The sequence below is a fragment of the Neoarius graeffei genome, chromosome 2 (genome assembly GCF_027579695.1).
Source record: "Neoarius graeffei isolate fNeoGra1 chromosome 2, fNeoGra1.pri, whole genome shotgun sequence".
Classification (NCBI taxonomy): domain Eukaryota; kingdom Metazoa; phylum Chordata; class Actinopteri; order Siluriformes; family Ariidae; genus Neoarius; species Neoarius graeffei.
The window spans coordinates 95,527,818-95,552,348 of NC_083570.1; the positions used below are offsets into that span (position 1 = coordinate 95,527,818).

The 24,531-nt window shown below is 43.6% G+C and overlaps 1 protein-coding gene across 3 annotated transcripts in view; it reads left to right on the forward strand.

The window, feature by feature from the left end:
* sh3rf2 (SH3 domain containing ring finger 2) overlaps positions 1-24,531 on the forward strand; it is a 126,547-nt gene that overhangs the window by 2,433 nt on the left and 99,583 nt on the right. The window contains exon 1 of one of the 3 annotated variants that reach the window (XM_060915231.1): positions 19,297-19,441. The exons of 1 other annotated variant lie outside the window; for it this stretch is intronic. In XM_060915231.1, the coding sequence (XP_060771214.1) occupies positions 19,424-19,441 (18 nt within the window). In that variant the 5' untranslated portion in view covers positions 19,297-19,423. Of the gene's footprint in view, positions 1-19,296; positions 19,495-24,531 lie in introns of those variants that run through there. One more of the 3 variants, XM_060915233.1, reaches the window with a different exon arrangement.

The following is a 24,531-nucleotide window of genomic DNA, read 5'->3' on the forward strand; positions in this document are numbered from 1 at the left end:
TTACTCTTACAAGTATAAAACCTGTTTCTGTTATCTTGGAAATGAATGATATCCGAGGGTCAGATTGACCTGTCGGATTCATTCATTCATTCATTCATTCATTCAATCGTTTTCTATACTGCTATTCCATTACGGGCCACAAGTGAGTTGGAGTCAATCCCAGGTGACATCAGGCAAGAGGCAGGGTACGTCCTGGACAGGTCGCCAATGTATCATGGGACTAACACAGACAGACAGACAGACAGCTATTCACACCTATGGGTGATTTCAGGTAGCCAATTAATCTTAATCAAATCCGCATGTCTTTGGACTGTAGAAGAAAACCTGGAATACCTCGAGGTATTCTCCATGCAAGCACAGGGAAAACATGCAAACTCTATACAGAAAGGGCCTGGGCAAATGGCAGATTTGACTTGTACAGTTTAATACATTTAACAACAAGCAAAAAATGACTTCAAAACAGCAATAGAAAATATCATTTGATCTGAAACACAGCAGATAACAAGGATACATTAGATAACGCAGTAGATAATATATTTCCTTTGTAATTTCTCTCACTGGATCTATATACACACACTCACCGGCAACTTTATTCGGACCACTCATACCCCTGCTGTTTTATGCAGTTCTCTAATCAGCCAATCCCTTGACAGCAGCACAATGCATCAAATCATGCAGATACAAATCAAGAGCTTCAATAATGTTCACTTCAAACATCAGAATGGGAAAAATTGTGATCTCAAAGTGTGACTTTCACTTGGTGCCAGACAGACTGGTTTGAGTGTTTCAGAAACTGCTGATCTCCTGGGGTTTTCACACACAACAGTCTCTAGAGTTTACACAGAATGGTACGAAAAACAAAAAAAAACATTGAGTGAGGGACAGTTCTGTGGGTGGAAACAAACACCTTGTTGGTCAGAGGAAAATGGCCAGATTGGTTCGAACTGCCAGGAAGGATATAGCAAGTCTGTACGACCGTTGTGAGCAGAAAAGCATCTCAGCATGCAACAGCAGAAGACCACATTGGGTTCCACTCCTGCCAGCCAAGAACAGGAATCTTAGAATCAAGAACAAGTTCCTATTAAAGTGGCCGGTGAATGTATATCTATCACTGGGAACATCTTGTACAGGGGATCTTTTCCTTTTCTTGCCGTCATCAATGTCTATCAGATCCAGTGCTGGTTTGCTGGTTGTGGCCTGGATACTCCGACCTGAATATTCTAAAAAACAGGTAGAGCTGCTTGGGCTCGAGGTGGATGGGTTCATCTTTGGAACTTGAGAGTGTAGACCCTGGATATATTTTGATTATATTGGAGGTTGATAGTCTGCTTCAGACTGTTTTGATGCAATACATTTTCACGGCCCTGAGGATGGTTACTGTGTCCCATCATTTCAAGGATGCTGTGGCAAACAATTCCTCTGAATTCTTTTCATCTGAAGATTCAGAATCTGGATTGTCCAATTGCTTGTCCTCTGTCTCAGAAACATCTCCTTTAATTTTGCTATTGTGGTCTAAAAACTGGGCGGCACGGTGGTGTAGTGGTTAGCGCTGTCGCCTCACAGCAAGAAGGTCCGGGTTCGAGCCCCGTGGCCGGCGAGGGCCTTTCTGTGCGGAGTTTGCATGTTCTCCCCGTGTCCGCGTGGGTTTCCTCCGGGTGCTCCGGTTTCACCCACAGTCCAAAGACATGCAGGTTAGGTTAACTGGTGACTCTAAATTGACCGTAGGTGTGAATGTGAGTGTGAGTGGTTGTCTGTGTCTATGTGTCAGCCCTGTGATGACCTGGCGACTTGTCCAGGGTGTACCCCGCCTTTCGGCTGTAGTCAGCTGGGATAGGCTCCAGCTTGCCTGCGACCCTGTAGAACAGGATAAAGCGGCTAGAGATGGTCTAAAAGCTGTGATAGGAACTCTTTGTCAGTCTTTAGCCTCTAAGACTGAGAAGGTCTGTTGCAGTCGAAAAAAGCTTTGGAAAGCTCTTTTTTACCCCCTGAGCAGGTCTAGTCAGACTCAGTCAAAACAATGAAATCAGTGAAAATATTAGTTTCCATCAAAGACCGGTTGATTTTGGGTCTGTTCAGTTATCTTTGTACTTGAACGCATCTTCTTCTTCTTCTTTTGGCTGCTTCCAATTATGGGTCGCCACAGCGGATCTTTCATCTCCATTGCTCCCTGTCTTCCGCATCCTTCTCTACCACACCTGCCACTTTCATGCCCTCTCTCACCACATCCATGTATCTCCTCTTTGGCCTTCCTCGTTTTCGTGTGCCTGGCAGCTCCATCCTCAACATTCTCCTTCCAACATGCTCTGCACCTCTTCTCAGGATGTGCCCAGACCATCTCAGTCTCATCTCTCTTAGCTTCATTCCCAAGCTCTCCACATGTGCTGTCCCTCTGATGTGCTCGTTTCTTATCCTGTCCAACCTCCCGTCGCAAACCTTAACATCCTCAACTCCGCCACCTCCAACTTTGCCTCCTGTCTCTTCGTTAAGCGTACGGTCTCCAATCCGTACATCACAGCTGGACTCACTACTGTCTTATACATCTTACCTTTCATCTTACCTTTGTACTTGAACGCATATGGGTCAAAATTACCCACATCATCATTTATGTATACAAATTGTGTACAGACTTTTCATAACACATTAGTGTGTTTACATTTCATTTTGCACACGAGGCATAATGTGCAAAATGAGGAAAAGAGAACCAGTTTCTCTGACAACTCAGAAATAGCTATCCACAACAAAACAGGAATCATTTATAATAAATGAGAGTGATCTTTTAGAGGCTGTTAAATCTTTCAGCTATTCAAAAATGTTCACTGTTTAATTTTAATGAACATTTTATTCGTCATCTCAGTGTTATTGTGCCTTAGACATTAGACTTGGAAAGGAAGCAACTGAAATGATGAATCTTAAAAATATGAAAGACAGTGGCATCCTATAAGACATCCTCTGAGACAATTACAGCTTTCAGTTTTCTAAAGGTTTACAGTAATACAGTATGTGGAACATTGCACACAGCGCACGTGTGTATATAAGCCTCGGTCACAACTGGCCGTACGTGCTCCTACGGCCGGTCTACGTGCAAAAAACACAAGAAACGCACGGAGGGAGCACGTGAAACGCACGGAGGGCGCGTGTGTGACGTGCTGATTTTCGAGCCGTAGACTGGCCGCAGAGGTTCTTTGTCATGTCAAACAAACTCTACGGGCACTTACGTTTTTTTCAGGCTGCAAGACAAACTGACGGCCAACATGCGTCTTTCTCCACGAACAAAAAAAACACAGCGATTTGGGAAATGCCAAAAATCGCACAGCCAAAAAATTGTATATCCGGTTGTGACCTAGGCTATATACTGTATATTTTTGTCCTTTTTTTCTCTATTACCATAGCACTATTCCTCCCCCACAATCTGCATTATTATCATGTACCATGTCACATGCTGCACCACTATAGTTACAGTTCCACCTCACTTCACTGTCTAACTTTATCTGGCTCTACGCCACTAGTTTACGCACACCACTAGTGGATGTAGTGCCGTGACCAATTCTTGTTGTTTGTTGCTGTCTTTTGTGAGCAATTATCCATATTTAGCTCTGTCTTTATTCTATTTTATTTTATATCCCGGCGGCATGGTGGTGTAGTGGTTAGCGCTGTCGCCTCACAGCAAGAAGGTCCTGGGTTCGAGCCCCGTGGCCGGCGAGGGCCTTTCTGTGTGGAGTTTGCATGTTCTCCCCGTGTCTGCGTGGGTTTCCTCCGGGTGCTCTGGTTTCCCCCACAGTCCAAAGACATGCAGGTTAGGTTAACTGCGCTACGTTCACACTGCAAGGCTTAATGCTCAATTCCGATTTTTTTGTGAAATCCGATTTTTTTGTGAGGTCGTTCACATTAACAAATATATGCGACTTGTATGTGATCCTCAGTATGAATGAAAAGCGACCTAAAAGTGTTCCGCATGCGCATTGCAGGATACGACGACGTCACACGCAGTGAGCATGGCCAGTGTTTACGGAAGTAAAACCGCCCGGTTGCGGTATGACTCATCCAATCTAGCTTGAATAGCTGCATCCCCCCAAATGGAAATCAGCTCCCTAACCTCTGCGTCCTTCCATTGAGAAGATTCAGAACCTTCACAGCCCGAAGCGTCCCTCGCATTGATGTCATGCGCAGGGGCGCAGATACGTTTTTTGAACTGGGGGGGGACAAAAAACTGGGGGGGGGGGGCAAAGCTGCCAGCAAACCAACCCCAACCCCGATATGCCTGTCAAACTTGTTGTGGGTTACTATAGCAACCAAGCTCGAGCTCGCAACCTGTGCAGTCTGCGCAGCTCAACCAACCGAATATCAGTCTTTGTTTTGTTTTATGTGAGTTGTTGCAACTATGTATACACTGCTGTGCACCTCAATAAACCGAATGGATAATTAGTCTTTTGATTTTTCCGTGAGGTTTGCCTTATGCAAAGTGGGGGGGACCGAACGAAGTGAATTTAAATCTGGGTGGGACGAATCCCACCCGTCCCACCCTCTATCTGCGCCCGTGATTATGCGCCATGTTGTTGTAACTTTTTTTGAGAGACCCGCCGCCTACTTCAGCGCAGAATAGTGACGTTTGTGGCTTGTTGATGACGTGTAAGTCGGATGAATGCGACCTGGCGGTTCAGACTGAAGTCGCATATGAAAAGAGCGGATAGGAATCGGAATTAGGACCACATATCCAAACGGCCTGGGTCGGATTTGAAAAAATCGGATCTGTGTCGTTCATATTGTCAATAAAAGATCGGATACAGGTCACATATGGGCGAAAAGATCGGATTTGAGTCACTTCAGCCTGCAGTGTGAACGTAGCCCAGGTGACTCTAAATTGACTGTAGGTGTGAGTGTGAATGGTTGTCTGTGTCTATGTGTCAGCCCTGTGATGACCTGGCGACTTGTCCAGGGTGTACCCCGCCTTTCGCCCGTAGTCAGCTGGGATAGGCTCCAGCTTGCCTGCGACCCTGTAGAAGGATAAAGCGGCTAGAGATAATGAGATGAGATGAGATTTTATATCCTTCATCAAAAAAATTCCCATGCAGTGATTGGCCAAGGATGGCTCACGTGACATAAAATAATTCCACCATTGATTAAGCAATGTATCTCATGATGTCAAAAATAAATAAATAAAAAAATGGATATGGTGTGAGCCAGTCATGGTATATCCTGGATATACCATGAACTGACGTCACAATTTCAAGCTATACGGCTGACTCGAGTCACAGCTGTACCGCCGCGAGCATTTCTATGTGTGTAGCTCTACGTATCGTGATCAGGCAAGGCAGGTGATAGCATGGTACATTGCACATGTGCAGGTCGAAGGTCGCTCTGATGTAAACAAGAAAACATGGCTGACTCCAGTGAGTTTACGGCGAGATTCAATCTTAACACTTTTAGTTTGGAATTTTTTGATGAGGGATATAAATCAAATATACCATGTACTGGAGGCTCCGGTAATTATGGATTCTCTTCTGTTACTGGTATCGTACTATTTTCTTTGGGGCTGCAACCCTCAATTACCTCAGAGAATCCGTAATTTCAACCAGAGCCTCTCGGTGCATGGTATATTTGATTACTATTCTATTTTATTATATTCTATTATACAGTGGTGTTTGAAAGTTTGTGAACCCTTTAGAATTTTCTATATTTCTGTATAAATATGACCTTAAACATCATCAGATTTTCACACAAGTCCTAAAAGTAGATAAAGAGAACTCAGTTAAACAAATGAGACAAAAATATTATACTTGGTCATTTATTTATTGAGGAAAATGATCCAATATTACATATCTGTGAGTGGCAAAAGTATGTGAACCTTTGCTTTCAGTATCTGGTGTGACCCCTTTGTGCAGCAATAACTGCAACTAAACGTTTCTGGTAACTATTGATCAGTCCTGCACACCGGCTTGGAGGAATTTTAGCCCATTCCTCCGTACAGAACAGCTTCAACTTTGGGATGTTGGTGGGTTTCCTCACATGAACTGCTCGCTTCAGGTCCTTCTACAACATTTCAATTGGATTAAGGTCAGGACTTTGACTTGGCCATTCCAAAACATTAACTTTATTCTTCTTTAACCATTCTTTGGTTGAATGACTTCTGTGCTTTGGGTCGTTGTCTTGCTGCATGACCCGCCTTCTCTTGAGATTCAGTTCATGGACAGATGTCCTGACATTTTCCTTTAGAATTCGCTGGTATAATTCAGAATTCAATGTTCCATCAATGATGGCAAGCCGTCCTGGCCCAGATGCAGCAAAACAGGCCCAAACCATGATACGACCACCACCATGTTTCACAGATGGGGTAAGGTTCTTATGCTGGAATGCAGTGTTTTCTTTTCTCCAAACATAACGCTTCTCATTTAAACCAGAAAGTTCTATTCTGGTCTCATCCGTCCACAAAACATTTTTCCAATAGCCTTCTGGCTTGTCCACGTGATCTTTAGCAAACTGCAGACGAGCAGCAATGTTCTTTTTGGAGAGCAGTGGCTCTCTCCTTGCAACCCTGCCATGCACACCATTGTTGTTCAGTGTTCTCCTGATGGTGGACTCATGAACATTAACATTAGCCAATGTGAGAGATGCCGTCAGTTGCTTAGAAGTTACCCTGGGGTGCTTTGTGACTTCACTGACTATTACACGCCTTGCTCTTGGAGTGATCTTTGTTGGTCGACCACTCCTGGGGAGGGTAACAATGGTCTTGAATTTCCTCCATTTGTACACAATCGGTCTGACTGTGGATTGGTGGAGTCCAAACTCTTTAGAGATGGTTTTGTTACCTTTTCCAGCCTGATGGGCATCAACAACACTTTTTCTGAGGTCCTCAGAAATCTCCTTTATTCGTGCCATGATACACTTCCACAAACATGTGTTGTGAAGATCAGACTTTGATAGATCCCTGTTCTTTAAATAAAACAGGGTGCCCACTCACACCTGATTGTCGTCCCATTGATTGAAAACACCTGACTCTAATTTCACCCTCAAATTAACTGTTAATGCTAGAGGTTCACTTACTTTTGCCACTCACAGATATGTAATATTGGATCATTTTCCTCAATAAATAAATGACCAAGTATAATATTTTTGTCTCGTTTGTTTAACTGGGTTCTCTTTATCTACTTTTAGGACTTGTGTGAAAATCTGATGATGCTTTAGGTCATATTTTTGCAGAAATATAGACAATTCTAAAGGGTTCAGAAACTTTCAAGCACCACTGTATCTGTCTTCATTCTACTATATTTTGTTCTTTTTTCCAACTTATTCTACTCTGTACTTGAGCTGCTGCAGCACCTGAGTTTCCCCTCATGGGGATCAATAAAGGAATATCTTATCTCATCTCATTATCTGTAGCCGCTTTATCCTGTTCTACAGGGTCGCAGGCAAGCTGGAGCCTATCCCAGCTGACTACGGGCGAAAGGCGGGGTACACCCTGGACAAGTCGCCAGGTCATCACAGGGCTGACACATAGACACAGACAACCATTCACACTCACATCTACGGTCAATTTAGAGTCACCAGTTAACCTAACCTGCATGTCTTTGGACTGTGGGGGAAACCGGAGAACCTGGAGGAAACCCACGCGGACACGGGGAGAACATGCAAACTCCACACAGAAAGGCCCTCGCCGGCCACTGGGCTCGAACCCAGACCTTCTTGCTGTGAGGCGACAGCGCTAACCACTACACCACCGTGCCGTCTATCTTATCTTAACAGAATTGTATTTAACATTATTCATTTACATTAACTTCTGTACCTTATTCAGGCTTGCATTAGGTCTGGAGCCAGTCTAGTTAACACTCGGTGGAAAGCGGGAAAATTCACCCCAAATGGGATGCTAATCCATTTCAGGGCACCATTTAGATGTACGTTCATACCTGGGGCAACTTACTCTCATGTCGCTTGTTGTTTGTCTCTTGTGAGCGTGGACTAATTGCTGTTGTCTCTCATGGGCATAAATCATCCATCCAGAGATTTTAGCTCTGATGAGAGAGAGTAGAGGCCAAAATGTAGCTTAGAGTACGATTTACTATTGAATACAATATATTTGTCTGTAAAATGTATTTAAAATTTATTCCATTTTTTTTAAAGTGTGAAAATTTGTTCTTTGATGTATGTTACTTGCCAGTAGGGCTGAACGATATATCGTTATCGCATCTATATCTAGATATGAACATTCAAGATATTAATATCAAAAAAGCAACGATATAGACGATATAGATTTCCCCTCCCCGCGCTCGCCCTGCATGTGCAGCTCTGCCAGTCACAACAAACATCATTTTTATGATTGCCCTTGAATGCACCGCTAAGGCCAGCCAACCACAAACCTTATTTCATGCTTGCTGTGGATCGACAGCTGAAGCCAACCAATGACAAACATATGAGGGCGGGAGTGAGGGAGACGGAGACCGATGCGCACACACACTACAGACACAGTGGAGAAATTAAAAAGAAAGAAAGAAAATGAGTGCGGAAGATAATGCAGCCGGTGGAGGCGCAGAATCTGACTTGGTGCCAAAACATAAATCATCCTCCATTATTTGGAGGTATTTTGGATTCAAAAAGGACGATGTTAACCAGAGTGAGGTGCTGTGCAGGTCGTGCTTAGCAAAAATTGTGACGGAGCAAGGTAGCACAACAAACGTTTCACCACCTGAAACAACACCATCGCGTGCTGCACGAACAGTGTATGACAATGAGAGAAACACCGGGGACTTCTCAGTCATCCCAAAATAAGCCAAAGCAAAGTTTGATTGCTGATGCGTTCAGTAGCGTTACACCATACGAGTCGACGTCCACCAGACATAAAGAAATTACAGACGCTATAACATACCACATTGCAAAAGACATGGTACCTGTGTACACAGTCTCGAAAGAGGGCTTTAAAAAAATGGTTCGGATGCTGGACAAGCGTTATAAAATACCATCCCGAACACGTTTTAATCAAGTGTCCATTCCGAAACTTTATAATGAGTGTAAAATGAATGTTGAATCCGAGCTCCGTGAAATTGATCATTTTGCCACAACCACGGACCTACTGTTAAAGCAGAGCTGCAGTAAAATGTTTGATTTGTAATTTATTTATTCATAATTTATGTTAATGTTGATGACTGGCAGTGAGTTCTTAAAAATAAAACTGCATTTTCCACATTTTTTTGTATTATGATGTTTTTATTTTTCTGAAAAATGCTTGGTTTTCACCGAACCCGTAGTCATATCGTATCGATATCGAGATATCTATGGAATCAATTTTGTGCCAAAATGTTCATACAATACTTTTGAAATATCAAACAAAAACGACAAATCAAAATACAAAAAAAAGTCAATTTTTTTAGACTGGCAAACAAATTGTGTAATCGTGCAAAATATCAGTCTAATGCCGCTTTTCCACTACCAACGCGGCTGAGTCGGGCTGAGCCGTGCCGTGCTGAGTCGAGCTGAGCGGGGCTGTTGGAGTTGCATTTCGACTACAACCGCGCTGAACCGTGCTGGCTGGAAGTGGGTGGACACATTGGGTGGAGTTAGCGAAAGTGGGTGGACGTCACGTGATGTCATTAGGCGGCGCAAACAGTGACATCAGTGACCTTTTAAGCGGTAGTCTGACGACCCGGATAGTAAACAATAAACATGGAGGACATGGAGTCGTTAGTGTTGCTGGTCTTGGTGCTGTGGCTTGTTGTCACCGACAACGCCAACAGATACTGGCAAGAGCGTATAGATGAGGCGAGGCACATAAGGCTTCAGAAATTCTCGTAATTCGTAATTCTTCTTCCGGGTTTACGGTGTTTACAGATCCCAGCGTGCTCGCGGGGCGTGTGTGGGCATGTGAGGACACTCCTCCTCACCAATCAGTGCACAGGGGAGTGTATCCTCATGCCCCTAGCCCCACTCTGCTCGGTTTGGCTCGCTTCAGCCCCACTCCAAAACCGTGCGAGTTTTGGGTGCTGAGTAGGGCTGAAGCGAGCTGAGTCGTGCTGCTCTAAGGTAGTCAAAACGCGAGCCGTGTCGGGCTGAAGTGAGCTGAAAAAGGGTAGTGGTAAAGGGCCATAATGCTCTTCAGAAACCTTTTATTTTTGTTCCGCGTCTTTCTCAGTTTTGTTTGACGTAATTTATTTTGGTTGCGATTCCAGCTTTCTGGTTTGCGCTCCCTGACTTTTTGCTTGCAGTTTTGGCACAAACTTCACGTGTGGGTGGGCTGTCCAGGAATGCATTCCCATTGGCTAACTTGTGTTTGACTGACAGCTACGCTCAGCCATTCCCTACTCGGATTCTGGCGGACTGTTTGACGAGTGACCGATCCATTGACAGTAAACAAGGATCGAGTGGACTTCAGTGGCGACTATGATATTGAATTTACACTTTGTTGAATTAATTCAATATCATAGTCGCCACTGAAGTCCACTCGATCCTTGTTTACCGTCAATGGATCGGTCACTCGTCAAACAGTCCGCCAGAATCTGAGTAGGAAATGGCCGCAACAGCCTCCGGGGGAATCGCTGAGCGTAGCTGTCAGTCAAACACAAGTTAGCCAATGGGAATGCATTTCTGGACAGCCCACCCACACGTGAAGTTTGTGCCAAAACTGCAAGCAAAAAGTCAGGGAGCGCAAACGAGAAAGCTGGAATCGCAACCAAAATAAATTACGTCAAACAAAACTGAGAAAGACGCGGAACAAAAATAAAAGGTTTCTGAAGAGTAATAGACTGATATTTTGCACGATTACACGAATAATTTGTTTTCCAGTCTAAAAAAATTGACTTTTTTTTTTTTTTTGTATTTTGATTTGTCGTTTTTGTTTGATATTTCAAAAGTATTGTATGAACATTTTGGCACAAAATTGATTCCATACATATCTGGCATGAATATCGAGATATGAAATTTTGTCCATATCGTTCAGCCCTGCTTGTCAGGCTTCGCATTAGCCTTGTTAGCAGCGCAAGCTAAACGTAGTAGCGACATACACTCACCACAGGCACCACTAAATGACTGTCTATTTATATCTTCTTTTAATTACTAAAACACAAATTAAAATAATACGCTAATCAGTGTGAAAATTGGTTGTTTGATTGACATGTTTATGAAGCACGCACCAGGCTTCGGATTAGCATTGGAAGCTAGTTGTACTAACACTCTCCAGAGATACCAGTGATCTCTACTATTTCATTCAAAGCTTTATTTTCTAACTTTTTTCCAAGTCAAGCAGTACATATGAACTATTGCAAGCAGGAAGTAAAGTTGTGAGAGGGAAATGGAAAAAATGTTCTACCATGTGTGCCATAGGATTGAGCCAAGGAATCTTTTGAGCCAATGTTTTGGATTTGTCGCTTAATCACCTCACAGCTAATTTGCATAAAGTTTATAAAACCTCAACTGGCAGGTTGTCTGTCTTCTGTTGTTTGCAGCTGTTGCTGAAATCGTAGCTCTGTGTCACACATTTGCATAAAAATAAATGGCTACCTGTCACTTTGTCACTCACGAATGTGAACATTCCTTTAGTGTAGCCAATCTGCCCATCTGCATGTTTTTGGACAATGGGAGGAAACTGAAGAAACCGAAGTGCAAACGCCAGAAACAACATGCTCTGCCCAAGTAACCGGGGCTCAGGAAATAACTCATGAACGGTGAGGTAGTAACGCTACCCACTGCATGGCCATGCTTCCAATAATAATAAATCATCATCAAGGGGAGAGCGGGCAGACTCGGAACAAATTTTCAGCTTTTGTAGATTGTGTGAAATTCTCTGCAGGTAGCATCACATTCATATTGCGTTAGAGAATATTTACTATACCCTCTTACCGCAATATTCATTTCTCAGCTTGTCACATATGCTGCTTTTCCACTACCAACGCGGCTGAGTCGGGCTGAGCCGTGCGGTGCTGAGTTGAGCTGAGTCGAGCTGAGCGGGGCTGTTGGAGTTGCATTTCGACTACAACCGTGCTGAACCGTGCTGGCTGGAAGTGGGTGGACACATTGGGTGGAGTTAGCGAAAGTGGGTGGACGTCACGTGATGTCGTTAGGCGGCGCAAACAGTGACATCAGTGACCTTTTAAGCGGTAGTCTCACGACCCGGATAGTAAACAATAAACATGGAGTCGTTAGTGTTGCTGGTCTTGGTGCTGTGGCTTGTTGTCACCGACAACGCCAACAGATACTGGCAAGAGCGTATAGATGAGGCGAGGCGCATAAGGCTTCAGAAATTCTCGTAATTCTTAATTCTTCTTCTTCCAGGTTTACGGTGTTTACAGATCCCAGTGTGCTCGCGGGGCGTGTGTGGGCATGTGAGGACACTCCTCCTCACCAATCAGTGCACAGGGGAGTGTCTGCTCACGCCCCTAGCCCCACTCGGCTTGGTTTGGCTCGCTTCAGCCCCACTCCAAAACCGTGTGAGTTTTGGGGGCTGAGTAGGGCTGAAGCGAGCTGAGTCGTGCTGTTCTGAGGTAGTCGAAACGCGAGCTGTGTCGGGCTGAAGTGAGCTGAAGTGAGCTGAAAAAGGGTAGTGGAAAAGGGCCAATATACTGTCCTTCAGGCCAGTGGTTTTCAAAGTGGGGGCTGCGGCCCCCTGGGGGGCTGCCAGGGGGGCCTCAGAAAGTTGGAGGGACGATAACAAAAAAAATTGCGAAAAAAAATACTTTTTTAAAATAATTATTAAATATATTGTAATTAGTTTTTTAATCCTTATTATAAAATATAATTATTAATAATAATACATCATACGTTGTTTGCCATGCTCATCTCTCCGATTGCCTGTGACGTTGCGGTTTGCGCCATTTATCAAGCTGCTTTGCTCCTCAAGCTAGCGTATTGCTAGCACAAAATGGACAGGTTTTTGAAGAAGAGACCGAAGGAACAAACCAACAGCCCTGCTGTGGAGGACACTGCTGCGAAAAAAACTAAGAAGTCCTGGCCAACTAAAATCCGAAAATATGAGGCAGCATACATTAAGTATGGCTTTACAGCCATACAGAAAAATGGCCATGATTGCCCGAAATGCGTCCTCTGTCTGGAGACCCTGTCAAACGAGTGCTTAAAACCTTCGAAACTTCAGCGTCACTTGGTACAAAAACATCCGACAGATGCTGAAAAAAACAGTAGATTTCTTCAGACGCAAAGAAGAGCATTTGGTCAGGCAATCTGCTGCATTCACCCAGCAAGCTACTGTCCCCGAGCGGGCCCTGAAGGCATCATTTTTAGCCTCGTACCACATTGCTCGTGCTAAAAAAACCTCACTCAATTGGAGAAGATTTGATTTTACCAGCCACCAAAGACATTGTCCGAGAATTGCTTGGTGAGGATGCTGCCAAAAAAATCGATGCTGTCCCACTCTCTGATAATACCGTGAGCCGACGGATTGGTGACATGGCTCAAGACGTATCTGCTCAGCTGTTGGAGCAGGTGAGAGCCAGCGAATACTTCGCACTTCAGCTGGATGAGAGCACAGATTTATCCAATGAGGCCCAACTGCTTGTGTACATCAGATTTATTTCACAGGAAAGATTTGTGGAGGAAATACTATTTTGTAAAGCACTTGAAAGAAGAACTACTGGGAAAGACATTTTTCAAGTTTTGGACGATTACATCGAGCCTAACGGATTGGACTGGACCCGTTGTGTGGGGGTGTGTTCGGACGGAGCCGCGGCAATGACCGGGAAGATCAGTGGAGTGACCGCACTCATTAAGCAGAAGGCCCCGCATGTAGTGGCCACACACTGCAGGCTCCATCGCGAGGCACTGGTCGCAAAAAGGATGGGTAACGAGTTGAATCAGGTACTACAGGAGGTTATACAGTTTATTGTTCAGTGCAAAAATATTTGTGTTGAAAACATGTTAGTTAATAATATTCTTATGCTAAACAAATGTAACAATTATTGACTATTGAATAAAAGTAAGAGAAAACATTCTAAAAGTTGATCTTTCTTTACATATTTTGTAGCATTGTCTGTGGGTTTGCAAAGGGGGCCCCTGGCCAGAAGCTAATGCTGTTTGGGGGGCCTTGGCATGGAAAAGTTTGGGAACCCCTGCTTCAGGCTTCACTTTTTCTGTCATTATTTTTTGCAGGGAGACATGAGACATGATGTTGGGAGATTTGGGACATAGTGGGGAGACATGGAACAAAAATAAAATACCTTGGCCTACATGTTTTAATTTTTATTAATCATCAAAACATAACATATGAATACACAATGCTGGTACAGCGATAGAAAAATGTCAGTTTACACAAAACCTGACTCAATAAAACAGTTCCATTCTGAAGAAGGAATGAAATAAGCTTCATCCTCATGCAGGGACACGCCCACATTTTTAACAACAATCTTTAAAGAATTTTATATTTGTAAACCACAAGAAAAAAACTGGAACGTGAACTGTCCCAACTCTCCCAATCTGGCCATTTTGGAGAAAAAAAAATTAAATGTTTTTTTTTCTACCCAGAATGTAAGTTTAATAAATAATACTATTTATTTTTTTCGCGGTCCGGTTTCCATCAAATCCTGCGCTCTGATTGGCTGGCGAGTTACGGACCTCTGGCGACTTGCTCGTTCACAACAACAAACATAGTAGCAATTTTTGTTAAAGGTCCCATGGCATGAAATTTTCACTTTCTGAGGTTTTTTAATGTTAAAATGAGTTCCTCTGACCTTCTTAAGTCACCCCAGTGGCTAGAAATGTCATAATGTGTAAACCAAACTATGCCCACCCTTTGTCAACATTTGAGAATGGCGCGTCAAAATGGCGCGTTGATAGGCTCTTCCCTTTACTACGTCAGCAAGGGAGATGATCCCCACGCCCCCCCCTCTGGATTCCCACCCACTGTATGGATTGCCCGCCCAGCTCAAAAGTTGCCACCATAGATACGTCACTTCAATTTTGTAGTGAAGAGACCATAGAGGACACAACAACATGGCACCACCTAAGCGAGCGAAACATGGAAATTGCGCTGTACATGGATGTGACAACACAGAAAGGAGTCTGTTTTTACTGCTGACGGGAGAGCCCCTGAAGACGCAGTGGCTTAATTTTATTTACTCCAATAATACGCCATCGAGTCTACCTAAGACGGTGTATGTTTGTCGGAAGCATTTTCCTGAGGAATGTTTCCACAACTTGGCACAGTACAGGGCAGGTTTTGCACATCAACTGTCACTGAAGCCTGGGTCCGTACCAAGCATCCCTGCCACATCAGCCACAAACACCGAACAAGTAAGTGTATAACTGTTAAGTCGTTTTGCCGTGTTTTAAAATCGGTGCGTTAGCCTTGCAATGGCTACATTAGCTGTGCAGCTAACCGCTTCCTGCAGTTAGCCAGGTACTCTGCGCTACAAAACCAAAAAGCATGCAGCATGCTCTGTTAAACTGAGTTTAGTCTGGAAATTGACTGTAACTTATGAGCTTATGTTTGACTATTGCTCTGCAATGCATGTCTTCTGTTGGATAAGCGATATGTTGCTGTAGTTGCTGCTTCTATCCTCTTTGGTTATGGAGTGCGTGTTCAAGCCTAGGGTATTATACGTTCGTAAACTACCACTCCGAAAACTCTCACACTCTGTTCTCTGTCACGTTGAGTTTACGAAAGGAGTCCGAGGGAGAACGGGGTTTTGTCTTAGCAGCGTGGCTACAGGCGCTGATAGCAGCGAGTATGTGTGTGCGCAGCTTGGTCAAGCCCCTCCCCCTCCCCCCATGGCCCGCCCCACCCTCTACCCTTCCCCGCCTCCTGCTTCTCATTAGCAAAACGACGCACTGGGAAAAGCGCTGAAATGGGGCTTTCTCCCAGGAGGCTATATTTACGTGCCGAGGGTTCATTTCGAGAAAGGCTGCGGATATAACATCCGGAAACCTCCACGAGCCCGTTTAAAGCATCAGCAAACCACCATGCCATGGGACCTTTAATGTTTATCTTTTTTTTAATAAGATTTATTTATAAGATTTTTATCAAAAATCTTATAAATTTTTGCCAGCATTTCAGGAGAATAGCATTAATTTTACAGCATGGATAAAGATGACAGTGTTCACAGCGAAAGCGAGTTTTACTACCCTGAGAAAGAAGCAATAAAAGAAAACATTTCAGGAGAAAGCTAAAAACCTCTAACTGTTGCTAACGCCGAGCAAAAACATGGCTGAATCCTGAATGACTCAATTTTGTATAAATAGGGGACTACATAGGTGGCAAAATGTAGTTTTTTTTCTGCCATGGAAGTGCACTTGTATACCGAGGAGGAAGCAATTTGCATTACAGCCGTGAACGAGGATTCAAAATGGCGGCTCGGCTCGGTTTTCCCTTTCGGGTGCTCTCATTTTCTGTTAGAATTTGGTAAAGAAAAAATAAATATATTATTTACCAGCTTAAGGTCGGTCTGTATGGTGAAATACCGTGACCTCGGCCTTGAATACTGACCTCGGCCCAGAGGGCCTCGCTCAGTACTTTCAAGACCTCGGTCACGGTATTTCACGATGCAGACCTCCCAGCTAGTAAATAACATATATAGTATTATATAGAGTCTTTTACTGGGAAATACACCACTCCATATTTTTTCATATGAACTACATCCAGGACATTGAGTCACATATATTTTCCATTATCGTCACTTGTAAGGAAATCGATTCATTGTTTTGATTAACTTGTGTAGATTGTTAGTGAATGTGTCTATACACTATAAAGAAAAATCACACGTTGGCTTGAAGATATGAAGTTTATCTTCTTGTGTTGAAAAACTTGCATTTTTCATATGAAATATGTCATGGATCTGAGTGACATATTTTCCGATATCTTCACTCCTGAGGATATCAATGACGTCACTCCCAGTGTTTTCCTGTTGACTAGACGTGTGTTGTCAAAATGGCGAACCGGTTGAAAATTAAAATTCTTTTTATTAACTTGCATATTTTTTGTGGATGTGTCCATATAATATAAAGAACATTACATGGTGGTGCGAATATATGAAGTTTATCTTCTTGTGTTGAAAATGTTTCACTTATTCCCTTCGCTCACTCGTGAAATATATTCACCCCTTGAAGATAAACTTCACATCTTTGCGCAACCGTGTAGTATCCTCTATATATTGTAACTCTGGGCTATATACTTTAATTGCTAACAAATCCTGACTTCACCAGCGAACATTACACCATAGAATGGAGATGGAGGCGACGTATCCATTATCTGTAGCCGCTTATCCTGTTCTACAGGGTCGCAGGCAAGCTGGAGCCTATCCCAGCTGACTATGGGTGAGAGGCGGGGTACACCCTGGACAAGTCGCCAGGTCATCACAGGGCTGACACATAGACACAGACAACCATTCACACTCACATTCACACCTACGGTCAATTTAGAGTCACCAATTAACCTAACCTGCATGTCTTTGGACTGTGGGGGAAACCGGAGCACCCGGAGAGAACATGCAAACTCCATACAGAAAGGCCCCCGCCAGCCGCTGGGCTCGAACCCAGAACCTTCTAGCTGTGAGGCAACCATGCTAACTACTTACACCACCATTCCGCCTAAGGGTAGTATCTTACTGGGCTGTGACAGCCTGTGACTAGTTGGAGACACAACAATTGCGAGAAAATATGCAATGAAACCCGAGTACACCTGGGCGGACACGCAAGCTCCACACAGAAAGGTCGTTGCTGGGCTCGAACCCAGGACCTTCTTGCTGTGAGGCAACAGTGCTAACCACTACACCACTGTACCGCCTAAGGGACAACATCTAATTTCTGATGTCAAGTCAAGTTTATTTGTATAGCGCTTTTAACAATAAACATTGTCGCAAAGCAGCTTTACAGAATTTGAACGACTTAAAACATGAGCTAATTTTGTCCCTAATCTATCCCCAATGAGCAAGCCTGTAGCGACGGTGGCAAGGAAAAACTCCCTCAGATGACATGAGGAAGAAACCTCGAGAGGAACCAGACTCAAAAGGGAACCCATCCTCATCCGGGCAACAACAGACAACATGACTATAACATTAACAATTTTAACATAAAGTCAGCTTCGTTGATGCTATAAACCCCCCCGCTGATGGAAACCTGAGCGCAAAACCGTTCACGACAACCGCAGTCCCAAAGTCAGCAAGTCAACCGCAGTCCCAAAGTCAGCAAGTCAACTGCAGTCCCCAGCCACAAAAGCACCACTGCAAGAGTCCAGAGCGTCCTCCAGGCGCGACCCCCAACTGTCCACATGGGGCCGCCCTCCACAGGAGCGACGCGATGAGACTCCAACCAGACACAGGGCACCAGGATGGATCAGGAAGGTCCGAGGAGCATTGATTTAGACAATGTCATCTGAAAGCTGATTGGTTGAAATTAATTTATGGGAATACAAACTGTCCCAGGTCTCCCCCATCCCAAGTTTCCCCGCTCTCCCTTGATCATTATACGTTGAAAAAAGGCGTAGCAATAAAAATATTCCTTATAATTTAGTAAGGCCCATTTTAAAAAAAGGAATATTTAGGAGGATTAATGAATGGCATTTCTTAGCTTGGCGGCACGGTGGTGTAGTGGTTAGTGCTGTCGCTTCACAGCAAGAAGGTCCGGGTTCGAGCCCCGTGGCCGGCAAGGGTCTTTCTGTGTGGAGTTTGCATGTTGTCCGTGTGGGTTTCCTCCGGGTGCTCCGGTTTCCCCCACAGTCCAAAGACATGCAGGTTAGGTTAACTGGTGACTCTAAATTGACCGTAGGTGTGAATGTGAGTGTGAATGGTTGTCTGTGTCTATGTGTCAGCCCTGTGATGACCTGGCGACTTGTCCAGGGTGTACCCCGCCTTTCGCCCGTAGTCAGCTGGGATAGGCTCCAACTCGCCTGCGACCCTGTAGAACAAGATAAAGCGGCTAGAGATAATGAGATGAGATGTAGTTTGTCTAACAAACTGTGGAAAAGCTGTTGAAAGTGTATTTTGTGCACTTTTTAGATGCTCCCTTAATGTCTCCCTGACAATTCAAGTGTCTTTTCTAAATTATTATCTTCACAAAACAGTTGTTAAAAACAACAGCATGAAATATACGCCTTTGAGCAGTTTTGGACTTGTGTAATAGGAGGAGAAAAAGAAGAGGCAACTCTTTGAGCCTGTGTTTGTTGTGTTAAAGAGGCGGAGTGACTGATAATCCGGTTGCGCCAGCTGTTTAGTGCCAGAGTTACCTGTGAGAAAGCCGGAAGGGCGTCATCCTTTACCTGAGCAGGCTGAAACATAACAGCAGGGCGGGTTTATTTTCATATATATATATATATATATATATATATATATATATATATATAATATATAATATAATATATATATATAATATAAAAGTAAATATATTTGTCTGAAGTTTTTATGAACACGCAGTGTTGCCTTTTTAAAGAGTAGCAAAACAACAGCACTGAAGAGGAAAGTATGAGGAGCGGGTGGACACCGAGGACTTCCTCGCTGTAAAGAGGGACATGGACAGGTCTGGAGGGGTGAGACATTTGGAAAACCGTAAAATATCACGATACTGGAAGGTTTTTCCACGGTACGCCTGATGATATTAAGGTTTACTCACAAGTCCATACTTGCCAACTTTTCAAAATTCTCCTGGGGGAGAAAAGTGCATGAAGGACATTTTCAACTGGATGAGGGTCTGATGCAAAGTTGAAATAATAAAAACAGTGGATCCCAGTTAATTGCAAACCATTTGAAATGTATACAATTAAAGCGTTTTTGAATTGTTGATGATGTTCTATCAGTTACTCTCAGTTATGGGATTCACGTATCAGGCATGAGCGAGCTCAGAGTGAAAAATCTGAAATAATACTCTTGTCATGAATTTTAATATAATAACAATGAACGGGAAGTCTTAAATCTGATTTTTAGCTGAAAAAAATCTCATGCCTGAATATTGTCTACATACAGAGACCCACAGAAAATAACACAAGTGATGCTTTAGGAGAATGTTTGTCATTTCTTAAAGGTGCCCTTCCACCAAAAACGTTTAATACTGGCTCTTTTTGAAATACCATAGTTCACGCCGAGTTGCATATGCATGCTGCATGTGAAAATGTAATTCTACTCCCATTCCCTGTATTAGCTTATGAAAGAAAATAGTCGGAAAAACGAGCGAATCTGAAAAAGCCCTACGAACTTGCGTAAGTTCGAAAATTAGTATTCATGGCCTCGCCCACCTTGGCTTGTGACCGCCCACAGGAAGAAAGTTCGGATTTAAGCGCGAGGAGAGATAGCAGAGTCCATCTTGTTAGTAGCTAACGAAGAGGACCTAACAGCAAGTTGAAAACATGGCTGAACAAGTTCGTGCCTGTGTTATTTGTGGCAGTAACACATCAACGTTGCATTTCTTGCCCAAGATAGAAGAGCTGAAGAAGAAATGGTTGGAATTTATGTTTGGAACACCACTAGTGAAGTATAATGCAGCGTTAGTACTGTGTTCTGATCATTTCAACCACAGTGACCTTTCAAACTTCGGTGCCTTCAGTAGTGGTTTTGCTTCGAGGTTGTATTTAATACCTGGATCTGTACCGTCAAGACGATCGACCACCAGCTCACAAGCTGTAAGTAAAACATGAACTTTTTGTTCGAAGGTTTTTGTTACAAAATAGCATGTTCATATTCTCCACGTTAGCATGCCTGACATGGTCACAAGCTAGGCAGGGATGAGAGTTTTCCGCTTTTCGGCGGATTTCCGCTTTTTCTGAGTAAAAAACGACCTTTTTATATTATGCCAAATCCGTTGAGAATTTTTTTTTATCAATTTCGGGGGGTTGGGGTATGTTCCTTCATGCTGTTCAAACTTTATTAACTCCAACGATGTTTACACATTTATTTGTAAGTCGCCATCTTTAGTCTCGTTTAAATCTTGTTGAATGTGATGTAAAATTCGTGTTATCTACATTGTTATTGGTCAAAACATCGATGTCGAGACCATAATAGCCAATCAAAACAGTTTTTACAAAGACGCCCACATCCGCTTGTTCTGACCCACTGGAGGTAGCGTCACAGTACTGTTAGCCAATCAGAGGTAACACGTTTACATGCCATGAATATTAATAAGTAAGAGCTGAAATCCTGTCATTCTCCCGCCACCCACTCCTCCACCAAACTAGAACAGCCTGAAACAGGAGAACCACAGCATTTTTTTCACCAAAACCGGCTCACGGCATTCATTCATACTAGAGACCACCGCACAATTACTGAAAAAACGATGCAAGGAGACCTTTAAAATAGTCCCAGTGAATGAAAGTATTATTGGATTGCATCAAATGTGTTTTCCTTCTGTAAGCTCATATAAAAATACACAACTATAATATCATATATAAATTAAATTTAAGGGCGGCACGGTGGTGTAGTGGTTAGCACTGTTGCCTCACAGCAAGAAGGTCTGGGTTCGAGCCCCGTGGCCGGCGAGGGCCTTTCTGTGCGGAGTTTGCATGTTCTCCCCGTGTCCGCGTGGGTTTCCTCCGGGTGCTCTGGTTTCCCCCACAGTCCAAAGACATGCAGGTTAGGTTAACTGGTGACTCTAAATTGAGCGTAGGTGTGAATGTGAGTGTGAATGGTTGTCTGTGTCTATGTGTCAGCCCTGTGATGACCTGGCGACTTGTCCAGGGTGTACCCCGCCTTTCGCCCGTAGTCAGCTGGGATAGGCTCCAGCTTGCCTGCGACCCTGTAGAACAGGATAAAGCGGCTACAGATAATGAGATGAGAGAGACTAGAAATATGATCCAAATCCTATCAGAATGCATCAAAGGAATTCTCTCATTTGCAAACTTTGACTGAAAGTTCTCATCTCATTATCTCTAGCCGCTTTATCCTGTTCTACAGGGTCGCAGGCAAGCTGGAGCCTATCCCAGCTGACTACGGGCGAAAGGCGGGGTACACCCTGGACAAGTCGCCAGGTCATCACAGGGCTGACACATAGACACAGACAACCATTCACACTCACATTCACACCTACGGTCAATTTAGAGTCACCAGTTAACCTAACCTGCATGTCTTTGGACTGTGGGGGAAACCGGAGCACCCGGAGGAAACCCACGCGGACACGCGGACAACATGCAAACTCCACACAGAAAGGCCCTCGCCGGCCGCTGGGCTCGAACCCAGGACCTTCTTGCTACTGTATGAGGCAACAGCGCTAACCACTACACCACCGTGCCGCCCCTTGACTGAATTTTAACAATGGCACTACAAATACTACCATACTACCAAAATACACTCACTAGCAATCTTTCACTTAAAACCTCAAAACTCTGTCAAAATCAGTCACTTTCCAGATAATTCACTTGTAAACTTTCACTTAAAACTTTCAAACATAAATTCAAAATAGCACTAAGACACTACCACACTATTCAAATACGCTCATCAAACAAATTCTCTGCATGCAAAATTTCACTAAACACTTTAGAAGTTGTACAGTTTGTTTCTGAAATGGTATGGAAGACTAGTTTAATTTCACACTCAAATGCCAATTATATTCTGATTTAAGGTATCTCATCTCATCTCATCTCATCTCATCTCATTATCTCTAGCCGCTTTATCCTGTTCTACAGGGTCGCAGGTAAGCTGGAGCCTATCCCAGCTGACTACGGGCGAAAGGCGGGGTACACCCTGGACAAGTCGCCAGGTCATCACAGGGCTGACACATAGACACAGACAACCATTCACACTCACATTCACACCTACGCTCAATTTAGAGTCACCAGTTAACCTAACCTGCATGTCTTTGGACTGTGGGGGAAACCGGAGCACCCGGAGGAAACCCACGCAGACACGCGGACAACATGCAAACTCCACACAGAAAGGCCCTCGCCGGCCCTGGGGCTCGAACCCAGGACCTTCTTGCTGTGAGGCGACAGCGCTAGATTTAAGGTATCTTTACCTTAAAATGTGTAACTGGCTGGTCGAACATTTGCTTATCCATGGAAATTCATTCTCCCATGCAACCTGGTATTTGCATTCATATTTTTGCCATTTGGTATTGGGTTTAGTGGCAATGATGAATGACTGCTTGTAAAAAATGTCGGACAGCCTGGGTGAATCCTACATTACGGAAGCGACTGTCGTTCTGTTCGTTGATTGGTTAAAAATCAGTTGACGTCAGCAGTGTTTCTCATACCATTCTGATTGGACACAATCGGGAGTATTTTTAACTTGGTGGTAGGGATTTCCCAAAACTGGGCGATTATCCAGTTTTTAACAAATACGATCGGGAGATGGGAGACGGAGGCTAAAATCGAGAGCCTCCCGCCGAAATCGGGAGGGTTGGCAAGTATGCAAGTCAAGGAAAAGAAACAATGAAAAAGTAGTGTCACAGGTTATACATGATTAGGACTGAAGTGTTTTTGTTCTTACAAAAAGTAACAAAGTTAATATCCAGTCTGCTGCTGCTTTTAGTTTTAATTTGACTACTACAGTTTATTATAGTCCAGCAGGGATAAACCCCCTGTCTTTCAAATATTGAAAAAAGACATCCGACAGATTTTGATATTCAAGGATTTATCCATCCATCCATTATCCGTAACCGCTTATCCTGTTCTACAGGGTCGCAGGCAAGCTGGAGCCTATCCCAGCTGACTATGGGCGAAAGGCGGGGTACACCCTGGACAAGTCGCCAGGTCATCACAGGGCTGACACATAGACACAGACAACCATTCACACTCACATTCACACCTACGGTCAATTTAGAGTCACCAGTTAACCTAACCTGCATGTCTTTGGACTGTGGGGGAAACCGGAGCACCCGGAGGAAACCCACGCGGACACGGGGAGAACATGCAAACTCCGCACAGAAAGGCCTCCGTCAGCCACTGGGCTTGAATCCAGAACCTTCTTGCTGTGAGGCAGCCGTGCTAACAACTTCACCACTGTGCCACTGTGTTGAGCGGTATATCACAGTGTTTTCCCCAGAAAAAAATTTAAAGCCCTAAATTCTGGCATGATAATACACAGACAATTGAGCGCAAACGGCACGAAAGCGAGCACCAAAGGCGCAAAGCGAAACTAGGACGAAATTTTTTTGAAAATCGATGCATTTTCAGGGTCTCTGAGAGGTTTTAGATCCATGATTATAGGATAGATTTTACCAGTGTTTCAATGATTTCTGACCTAAATAGTATTAATGTATACACATTAGAAATTTCACCTTAAAGTTCAACATGCAAGTTACACTGTTTTGTTATAGATTACTGAGGTATATGATCGATGGAAAATCTACAAGGATCCCTTAATTATCTATCATCAAGTAGTGTTGTAACAAAAACGTGCATGAAAATATGACCAGTGGTTTGCTCCGTCTTCTGCAGTCCAATGAAGAGAATCGATCATCATGACCTCCTGTTGATCACAAAGGGATCTGAACTTAAGAACTGCCACCTTAAAATAAGTCGCTGTATTACTGTAACTGTAATGATTTAGAATGTTTCTGATGCAATTACCGTAATATATGTAGAACTAAGATGCACTGAAAAGAAAAGTAAGGCGACTGCATATTATAAAGTTTAAATTTTGGCACTTTATTAAATGGACTAGATTAAGATTAAAACATATTTAAAGGAAAAGA